The 10,510-nt window shown below is 42.8% G+C and overlaps 1 protein-coding gene across 1 annotated transcript; it reads right to left on the bottom strand.

Annotated features, from left to right (window-relative positions):
* Positions 1 to 1,905: 1,905 nt before the first annotated feature.
* Positions 1,906 to 10,381, bottom strand: ogfod1 (2-oxoglutarate and iron-dependent oxygenase domain containing 1). The gene is made up of 13 exons (XM_046349298.1): positions 10,147 to 10,381; positions 6,449 to 6,594; positions 6,292 to 6,338; positions 5,864 to 5,964; positions 5,512 to 5,628; positions 5,343 to 5,434; positions 5,105 to 5,233; positions 4,891 to 5,004; positions 4,730 to 4,809; positions 4,269 to 4,501; positions 2,598 to 2,726; positions 2,351 to 2,409; positions 1,906 to 2,257 (listed from the first exon to the last, which is right to left on the bottom strand). The coding sequence occupies exons 1-13, from the start codon at positions 10,301 to 10,303 to the stop codon at positions 2,096 to 2,098; spliced, it is 1,566 nt and encodes a 521-aa protein (XP_046205254.1). The 5' UTR covers positions 10,304 to 10,381; the 3' UTR covers positions 1,906 to 2,095.
* Between the last annotated feature and the right edge of the window lie 129 nt (positions 10,382 to 10,510).

The following is a 10,510-nucleotide window of genomic DNA, read 5'->3' as shown; positions in this document are numbered from 1 at the left end:
GACACTACTAATACTATAACTATAACCAGTCAGTACCATTACTACTGCAGACACGACTAATACTATAACTATAACCAGTCAGTACTATTACTACTGCAGACACTACTAATACTATAACTATAACCAGTCAGTACCATTACTACTGCAGACACGACTAATACTATAACTATAACCAGTCAGTACCATTACTACTGCAGACACTACTAATACTATAACTATAACCAGTCAGTACCATTACTACTGCAGACACTACTAATACTATAACTATAACCAGTTAGCCCTCTCTTCCTCTCTCAGAATCTGATTTGTCAACACTTTACAGTGTGCAAAGCTAAAATATATTGATTAATAAACCCTAGTGCTGAAATATATCTGTAGTGCTGTCAAAACACCCACACACATTAAACGTGTTAGACTACTGTTCATCTCCAAGTATCCTCTTTGATCACAGCAGTAAGATTGTTACCATCACAAACACATTCTCTCTATTTCAGTGAAATGGGGGGAGGGAGGGGGAGAATTAACAATTGTGATGACCTTTTTTTAATGAAAGGAACAAATTATTTTCATAAATTTTATGATATAGACCATTTTTACTTTGTGGTTGTGGAATCTAGTGAAACCCATTTATCGTCCACATACGGGCTTGCAAAATAACCGCACCAGTTCAAGCACCGCCTTCGCCCCAATCTTGATTTATCCAAATAATCAATGATGAAAACCCAAAACTAGGAACTACTGCTGCTAGTAATAACAAAATGATATGTGAGCCTTGACAGTTTCTCGCCGTTTCATCTGTCCACAAGAGATTATGCCGCTTTCACAAGCAAATTGGAATTAGGAAACTCATACATTTCCGATGAGCTAATTCGTAAAATAATTCCCAGTTATCATGACACACCTATCTCGATCGATGGGAGAAGATTTGAAATAGACAAGATGGCGGCGTACACATCGTTAGATTACTTAATGGAGCAACACATTTATTTTAATATTGGGGTATTTTCGCACCACTTGCAATTGGACACATACATTTTAGAATATACGTTTGTCCGAATCGAGAACGAAGATAGTGTCGCCATGTTAAAGTTGGTCGAAAATTCTCTGTGCTACACCAAACAGTACCTAACCTGTAACTCCCAGTAATGGATACCAAAAGCTTCTGGTTAAATCACAATATCTGGTGTAACAATCAATAACTACAGTATGTAGCTCCATCCTTTGTCGAAATTTAAGTCAGATTGCAACAATTGTTTCAATAGTTTCACTAAGGTGACTAAAAACTATATAATGTATACCGATGTGTTTAAGTACTATGCAATGTATTTAAAATAACACTATTTTGCTATGTAACTACTGTGTAAAAAAAGTGCCATGTATGTAAAATGAGTCATATGTAAATGTAACAACAAAAACTGTAAGAGGGGATGGGCCAAAAAAATACATTTAAAAAGAGTAGTGAAATCATAGGTCTGCCAAACATTTAGCTGTTATTACTAATTTGTTATTCAGTTTGATATCCAAGTGAAGAATTTAACATTGGAGTGGTGGTTGTGCGAGTGTGTGTGGATTTGGTTCTCTAATGTTCAATCACTGCTCTGTAGTTTACTTTCCTTGCAGACAGATTCATTTTTTTACAGTGACAGCATGAATACTGTAAGATAGTTTGAACACATACTACAGACACATACAAATAAACTAGCAATATATAATAATAATATTATATTCCATTTAGCAGATGCTTTTATCCAACGCGACTTGTAGTCATGTGTGCATATATTTTACGCCTGGGTAGCCCCGGGAAACAAACCCACAACCCTGGCGTTGCTAACGCCATGCTCTACCAACTCAGCCATACAGGGCAACAATAATGAACATAAAATACTACCAAATGCTGCCACTGTAGACAATTTTTAAAAATCTGTTTTACTCTGTGGCTGCCGACCAAAACCAGGTAACCACGGTAACAGGGTATCCCTGCCTGTTTACTTTAATGAAGAACACATGACATCATGAGGCTTTAGAGTAGACCGACCACCCCTCACAGTGGTGTTATATTACAAACACATACACCTCAACACATACACACAAAAACTCATTCATAATACACAAAGGAGAAGTCATAAACTGCTCTCCTACAAGAATCACCAATAGGTAGAGTGGAGCTTCTGTGATTGATATGTTTGACAAATTTGAGAGTCTCTTTGTCTCTGTAGACAAGAGCCAGGGAGTTCTCCTCTGGATACACCATCAGGAGCTGCGGACAGGAGGACACCGATGAGAAATGACAACCATGACAATCACAGGAATCTAGTTGATCCGTTGCCATTTGAACAGTGACAGCACTCACCTCCTCATCCTCTTCATTAGCAATGTAAGAGGTGAAGCCCCCAAACTCGGTCTGCCAGTCTGAAAAATAAAAAGACAGTTATTACACTTTAGAGTTGATATTGTGTATGATAACATTCACACCTACAATTTTGAAAATAGTTTCCAAAACTATGATTCTAACCTACATTGTGTGTCTGTGTGTGCGTGCTTAGGCATGAATGTCTGATTAAAGCATGTGTGTGTGTGATTAAGCGTGTGTGACTGACCAGGACAGCTCAGGGGCAGCAGTAGGTCAAGGGCGTACTCCGCTTTCGATGCATCTCCATCGTGCAGTAGTGTGTAGTCCCCGTGAGCCCAGCGACGGAGCTCTCCAACACACACCGGTGTGCTCGGCTCTTGAGGATACACACAGAGGGGTCAACACATACTTACAAAGGCATATTCAGTCCTGAGGAGGTACAGAAAGGTCAAGGCTCACAAAGGATACACACAGGGGTCAACACACACACCCGAACCCACACATACACTACTGGTCAAAAGTTTTAGAACACCTACTCATTCAAGGGTTTTTCTTTATTTTTACAATTTTCTACATTGTAGAATAATAGTGAAGATATCAATACTATGAAATAACACATGGAATCGTGGTAACCAAAAAAACCTGTTAAACAAATGAAAATATATTTTATATTTGAGATTCTTCAAATAGCCACCTTTGCCTTGATGACAGCTTTGTACACTCTCAACCGCTTCTTGGGGTAGTCACCTGGAATGCATTTCAATTAACAGTGTGCCTTCTTAAAAGTTAATTTGTGGAATTTATTTTCTTCTTAATTCGTTTGAGCCAATCGGTTGTGTTGTGACAAGGTAGTGGGGTAGATAGCCCTATTTGGTAAAATACCAAGTCCTGGCTGTCATGAGGACCGCCACAGGAATGGAAGACCCAAAGTTACCTCTGCTGCAGAGGATACGTTCATTAGTTACCAGCCTCAAAAATTGCAGCCCAAATAAATGCTTCACAGAGTTCAAGTAACAGACACATCTCAACATCAACTGTTTAGAGGAGACTGCGTGAATCAGGCCTTCATGGTCGAATTGCTGCAAAGAAACCACTACTAAAGGACACCAATAAGAATAGACTTGCTTGGGCCAAGAAACACAGGCTATGGACATTAGACCAGTGGAAACTTGTCCATTGGTCTGGAGTCCAAATTGGCGATTTTTGGTTCCAACTGCCTTGTCTTTGTGAGATGCGGTGTGGGCAAACGGATGATCTCCACATGTGTATTTCTCACCATAAAGCATGGAGGGTGTGTTATGGTGTCGGGTGCTTTGCTGGTGACACTGTCTGTGATTTATTTACAATTCAAGGCTTGACCAGCATGGCTACCACAGCATTCCGCAGTGATACACCATCCCACCTGGTTTGGGCTTAGTGGGACTATCATTTGTTTTTCAACAGGACAATGACCCAACAGACCTCAAGGCTGTGTAAGGGCTATTTTACCCAGAAGGAGTGATGGAGTGCTGCATCAGATAACCTGGTCTCCACAATCCCTCGACCTCAACCAAATTGAGATGGTTTGGGATGAGTTGGACTGCAGAGTGAAGGAAAAGCAGCCAACAAGTGCTCAGCATATGTGAGAACTCCTTCAAGACGGTTGGAAAAGCATTCCAGGTGAAGCTGGTTGAGAGAATTCCAAGAGTGTGCAAAGCTGCCATCAAGGCAAAGGATGGTTATTTGAAGAATCTCAAATATAAAATATATTTTGATTTGTTGAAGACTTTGGTTACTACATGATTCCATGTATTAGTGTTGATGTCTTCACTATTATTCTACAATGTAAAAAATAGTTTAAAAAAAAAAAAAAAACTTGAATGAGTAGGTGTTCTAAAACTTTTATTTGGTAGTGTACATACACAAACAAGCAACACACCTTTGTTATTCTTATTAGCTGATGGTGTGTCCCCAGATGACCCTGTGGCTTCTCCCTCTTCCTCATCTTCTTGGTCCTTCTCTTCCTCCTCGTCTTCGTCACTAGGGCTGAGGTAGTGCAGTCTCAGGCCAGTGAAGTTGGACAGAAGCAGGAAGAAAGCCTCCGAGCACAGCAACTCCCAGCATGCACTTACACACTGGGGGAAGGACTCTAACGAAGCCACTTCATAACATCTGCACAATGCACATATATAAAAATATTTACACACATCATATACATTTACTGTCATCACAACATCTTAGGGATCTCTCTCTCTCTCTCTCTCTCTCTCTCTCTCTCTCTCTCTCTCTCTCTCTCTCTCTCTCTCTCTCTCTCTCTCTCTCTCTCTCTCTCTCTCTCTCTCTCTCTCTCTCTCTCTCTCTCTCTCTCTCTCTCTCACACAAATTACTCGACAGGCTCACCTCCTGTTGGGAGGACCTCGCTTGGTCCACTGGACATCAGTCAATCGCAGTGCTTCACTCACCTCCTTAAACTTCTCCTCCTGTAGAGAGAGACACTGTCAACCAGGAGAGGGGCAGCAGGACAGAGATGGAGAAATGAAGAGATAGAGTAATGGTGTTACTTTGAGAAAATTCTTGAGCTGGATCTCAGAGCTGTCCTCAAACTCTTGCTGAACCTGTGACTGGTAGTCAACATCCAGATACAGTGGATTCAGCCACTCTAGCAGCAGTGTCTCCTGTGACCAGACACACAAAATACACACACATGTATTTATTTCATGTGACCACATCTTTGCTCTATGGCTGTGAGTTCACTCTTTCAGAACAAACACACACATCTCTGGGAAGGTGGGGGCTCCTTAGGAAGGGGGGCTCGATGTGACGAGGGGGTCGCTCCAAAGACGGCCCGTGAAACCAGCCACTCAGAGAGAGACGACACTTATCCTCTGACAACACCTCTGCAACCTGGACAAACACACAGAGAGACAGCCATCTGTAGATTGCACTACTGCTACCTGGACAGGTGAGAGGTGTGAAGTGTGTGGTTATTACCCAGTGGTATAGGAAGAACTACCTGGTGGAAGGAGACGGGTGAAACCTCAAAGAGAATCAGAGTGTTCCAGCTGGGCACCAGAGACTTCACCACACTATGGGGCTGGAAGTGATCTATGCACAAAGTAGATTATAAATTAAAACACATGTTTAACTCATGCCAATACACACACCCACAGACCAATACTTACCATCTGTGCTGAAGAGATCCAGGGTTCCTCCATCGCTGCTCTCCCATGGAGGGACAAGGTAGAGGATAAAGGCAACACGCCTCCCCTCCAACTCATCATCATGACACAACAGAACATCTACCGACAGAGTGATAGAGAGGGCATAGATAAAGAGAGATATGAAACAGATTATGTATATTTCATAATTAATTCCAGAAATATGCATGTCCATATAGACTAACTATGCAGTGGGTAGAATAGGATATCTTGGGGGGATAGCTCAGTGCTTCTGCTCTTTTCTAGGAGGAGCATGCTAATATTAAGGCTTGCTCATTGTCTTTTTGAAGAGTAGAGGTAAAAAGATGTGACTCACCAGTGTATTGGTACTTGGCACAGGAAACATCCACTATAGGCTCCAGTTCTACCCCCAACACTTCCCCCAGCCAGGATCGAAACAGCCCAAATAGTGCTGCCCTGAAATCACACACAAAGCTCAAAAACAGCCAAACTGAGAGCATGCACATGTGAAGAACATCACACAGCTTGCTTAGTGAGTAACACTTTCCCTGATTCAGCACATACCAAGGCTTGAACTCAGGACCTCAACCTCAAAAACACGTGACCACCATCCTGAAGCGTCTTACTCAGTCGTCCAAATGGAGACACTTGTGGAAGCACGCGCAAGTGGAGATACTTCAGGCTGAGGACTGAGTTACACAGATACCCCCATCTGCTACACACACACAAAGCAAACATGTTCTCTCTACCTCCCTAAATTGCTCTCACACACATACAAATTACCTCAAACCTGTGATGTGAGGCTCTTTTCTCTTTTTCAGGTCGTCTGACTGTAAGAGAAATTGTCAATGAGTATCAACTCCAAAAAGCAGAGTAAAAAACATTACGAACAAGAAGCAACCCGTTTAAAAACTGTATTCCTATCAGTTTTTCTTTTCACCTGATTAAATTTGTACAGGTCGTTGGATTTCTCATGGAAGTTGAGGTCCAGAAGCTCCCTCTGTAGGTTCTCTGTAAAGCTGTCACCCTGGATGAAGTTCCTGATGAGCAAGTGAGGGAAAGGGTGGCAGTCCAGCTCCAGGTCCCCTTAAGAGGAACACCAGAGGAACACTCAACGACTGGTCTACCAATATAAAAACGTTTTAACACTAATTATGTGAATAAATGTAACATTAACTAACGTATGTCTTAGAGTCAGTTGTTACCTCTGGAACATTTTCATTTGAGGTTCTAACCCATTCTAACAGCACATAGGAAGGTGGTAAACCTTCTCAATACTCCAAAAACATACTTTTTTGTGAATTCTCTTTGGGTGCCATATATGTGTCATGTCATGCTCAACAATACAGTACTCACAATACAAACAGTTTCCTCTCATCTATTTTCCTTTCCTACAATGCTGAGAGCCTGTACTGCAGCATTCAATGTCAGCAGAACGAACCCCAATGAATCGGTGGTGCGCAAAGTGTACAAGGCAAGCAGGTACGAGCTCCGCAAATGGATTAGGGACGCAAAAAGACAAACTTAAATTGATGTTCTACAACTCAGACTCGCGTCGCATGTGGCAAGGACTACTGACTATCACAGACAAATCCAGCTGTGCGCTGCCCACCAAAGCCTCACTCCCAGACAACCTTAACACATTGAAGGCTTGCTTCGAAGCAGACAATAAAGAGCCATCCAGGAAGACTCGCTGCTCCGGACGACCAGGTGTTTTCGCTTTTCAAGGCTGACTTGAGGAAAACTCTCAAAAAGTGAATACTCAAAGTCGCCGGCCCAGATGGCATCCCTAGCTGCGTCCTCAGCGGGTGTGCTGACCAGCTGGCAGATGTCTTTTCGGACATCTTCAACCTGTCCCAGGCTGTAGTCCCCACCTGTTTTAAGGAGACCACCATCGTCCCAATGGCCCAAAAAAACAAGGTGTCATGCCCAAATGACTATAGCACAGTCGCATTCACATTGTCATCATAAAGTGCTTCGAGAGGCTGGTCATGGCTCACAACAAGGCCAGCCTGCCAGGCAGACTGGACCCACTCCAATTTGCCTACCGTTACAATAGATCCAAATCCATTTACATCGCTATGCACACGGCCGTAACACATCTGGACAAGAGGAACACCAAAGTGAGAATGCTGTTCATTGATTACGGTTCAGCATTCAACACTATCGTTCCCTCCAAGCTCGACACCAAACTCAGAGCCCTGGGTCTGGACACCACCCTCTGCAAGTGGATCCTGGACCTCCTGACAGGCAGACCACAGGCTGTGAGGTTTGACAACAACACCTCCGCCACACTGACTCGTAACACAGGGGTCCCACAGGGGTGTGCCCTCGGTCCTCTGCTGCACCCCCTGTTCACCCAGGACTGCGTGGCTTTGCACAACACCAACTCCATCACCACGGTTGTAGGCCTGATAACAAACAATGACGAGTCAGCCTATGGGGAAGAGGTACGTGAATTGGCATTGTGGTGTCATGACAACAACTTCTCCCTCAATGTAAAGCAAAACAAAGAGTTTATTATTTTTTTTAATGTTTTTTTTAATTGAACCTTTATTTAACTAGGCAAGTCAGTTAAGAAAAAATCTTATTTACAATGATGGCCTACACCAGCCAAATCCTGGGCCAATTGTGCACTGCTCTATGGTACTCCCATTCACGGCTGGATTTGAACCAGGTACTATAGTGACGCCCCTTGCACTGATGCCGTGCCTTAGACCGCTGCGCCACTCGGGAGCCCAAAATGATTTACTTCAGGAAGCAGAGGAGGGAACAAGCCCTGATCCACAACAACGGGACTGCAGTAGAGAGAGTCACTAGTTTTAAGTTCCTCAGCATCCACGTCACAGAGGACATGTCATGGATCCACAACCCCACCACTCTTGTCAAGAGGGTGCAACAGCATCTCTACTTCCTAAGGCGGCTGAAGAAATCTGGCATGCCTCCAAATACTACCGCTGCACCATCAAGACCGTCCTGACCAGTTTCATCACGGCCTAGTATGGGAATTGCTCCGTGCACTAATGGAAGATCCTCCACCGGGTGGTGAAGATGGCCCAGTACATCACTGGGACCGTGCTACCATCCATCCAGGACATCTATTCGAACTGGTGCTCGAGGAAGGCACACAACATCATAAAGGACACCACACACCCAAGCCACAAGGAGAAGGTATCAGCAAATGAGGTCTGATACAAACAGGCTCGGTGGCAGTTCCTTTCTACAAGCCATCTGACTGCTGAACACTTGAACTGGACTAACCACCTGTTCTGATTCTCCGCACACATGCGCTCAATCACGCACAGACCCACATATATACAGTATTCAGACCCCTTGACTTTTCCCACATTTTGTTACATTACAGCCTTATTCTAAATGTTTTTATTTTTTTTTAAAGCGAAAACAGGTTTAGACATTCTTGCTAATTTATTAAAAATAAACAGTAATGCCTTATTTACACAAGTACTCAGACCCTTTGCTATGAGACTCAAAATTGAGTTCAGGTGCATCCTGTCTCTATTGATCATCCTTGAGATGTTTCTACAACTTCATTGGAGTCCACCTGTGGTAAATTCAATTGATTGGACATGATTTGGAAAGGCACACACCGGTCTATATAAGGTCCCACAGTTGACAGTACATGTCAGAGCAAAAGCCAAGCCATGAGGTATAAGGAATTGTCTGTAAAGCTTTGAGACAGGATTGTGTCAAGGCACAGGGGCGGCAGGTAGCTCAGTGATTAGAGTGTTGGGCCAGTAACTGAAAGGTTGCTGGATCGAATCCCGGAGCTGACCATGTAAAAATCTGTTGTTCTGCCCCTGAACAAGGCAGTTAACCATCCAACCTGACAGAGCTTGACAGGACATGCAGAGAATGGGAGAAACTCACCAAATAGTCTTGTGCCAAGCTTGTAGTGTCATACTCAAAAAAAAACTCAAGGCTGTAATTGCTGCCAAAGGTGCTTGAAGAATGTACTCAGTTTCTTATTTTGAATACATTTGAAAAACGTATAAAACTATGTTTTTGCTTTGTCATTATGGGGTGTTGTGTGTAGATTGACGAGAAAAACACAATCTATTTTAGAATAAGACTGCAACGTAACAAATGTGGAAAATGTGGAGGGGTCAGAATACTTTCTGAATGCTACACACACACATCACAACTTATGCTACCAGACTCGTATTACACTGCTCAGTTTATACACTGCCCCCCTCCCCTATACACGTGTAAATATTAGCTATAAATGGTGCATTCCTGTATTATACCTAAGCTAAAAAAATATATATATTCTACGGTGTAATTTACTCTATGTTCGTAATATGATTTGTATTGTTGTTGCATTGTCGAGAATGAACCTGCAAGTAAGCTGGATGATGTATAAGACTTGTAGAAAAAAGATGTAACTTCGTGAAAAGTGATAATGGTTGAGGAAGATAGTTTGATCCACATGTTTTAGTGCTTTCGTATCAGTGGTCATGAAAGCAAAGTTGACTAAATCTGTGCACTTGACTGACAATATTGTATTGTAATATGTAGGGAGACTAATAGCGTATCAATTAAAATAACCATCAACAAGACTAGCCAAAGCATGTGCTCGGTGTAAACACATGTAGCTAAGATAGCTAGCAAGTAGCTGACCATGAGAGTACTGCGCTCGCTGCGACCATGCTTCCTTCACTCCCCTCTTCACATCATCGTCCTCGAGTAGTGCAGAAAGTTCTGCTCTCTCTTCGCGTTTATTTCTCTTCTTTCCTTTCTCGGCATTCTTGCTATCTCGCTGTCGTTTACAATTCATTTTTGTATAAATGAGTCGCGGTTAAATTGCGTCATAACACAGGACGTTAGTGGTTCCGAGTCTTTTCGGTGAGCCGGTTCATTTGGCTCATTACATTTAAAAGAGCCGGCTCACTTGGCTGACAAACGACTCTTCTTTCGCAATGTTTTAAAATCGAGGGAGTCGGTGGGACACATTTTGACATGTTCATAGAAAGAGATCAGGGTC

This window comes from Oncorhynchus gorbuscha, linkage group LG05, assembly GCF_021184085.1.
Source record: "Oncorhynchus gorbuscha isolate QuinsamMale2020 ecotype Even-year linkage group LG05, OgorEven_v1.0, whole genome shotgun sequence".
In the NCBI taxonomy this organism is placed as follows: domain Eukaryota; kingdom Metazoa; phylum Chordata; class Actinopteri; order Salmoniformes; family Salmonidae; genus Oncorhynchus; species Oncorhynchus gorbuscha.
This window is presented reverse-complemented; position numbering and strand designations above follow the sequence as displayed.

Excerpts from the sequence above, each read along its gene's own strand:
- ogfod1 (XM_046349298.1), bottom strand. The coding sequence starts at position 10,303 with ATGAATTGTAAACGACAGCGAGATAGCAAGAATGCCGAGAAAGGAAAG. Across the intron at positions 5,234-5,342 it reads CACCCGTCTCCTTCCACCAG|GTTGCAGAGGTGTTGTCAGA; the intron begins GTAGTTCTTCCT and ends GTGTTTGTCCAG. Across the intron at positions 4,810-4,890 it reads AGCTCAAGAATTTTCTCAAA|GAGGAGAAGTTTAAGGAGGT; the intron begins GTAACACCATTA and ends CTCTCTCTACAG.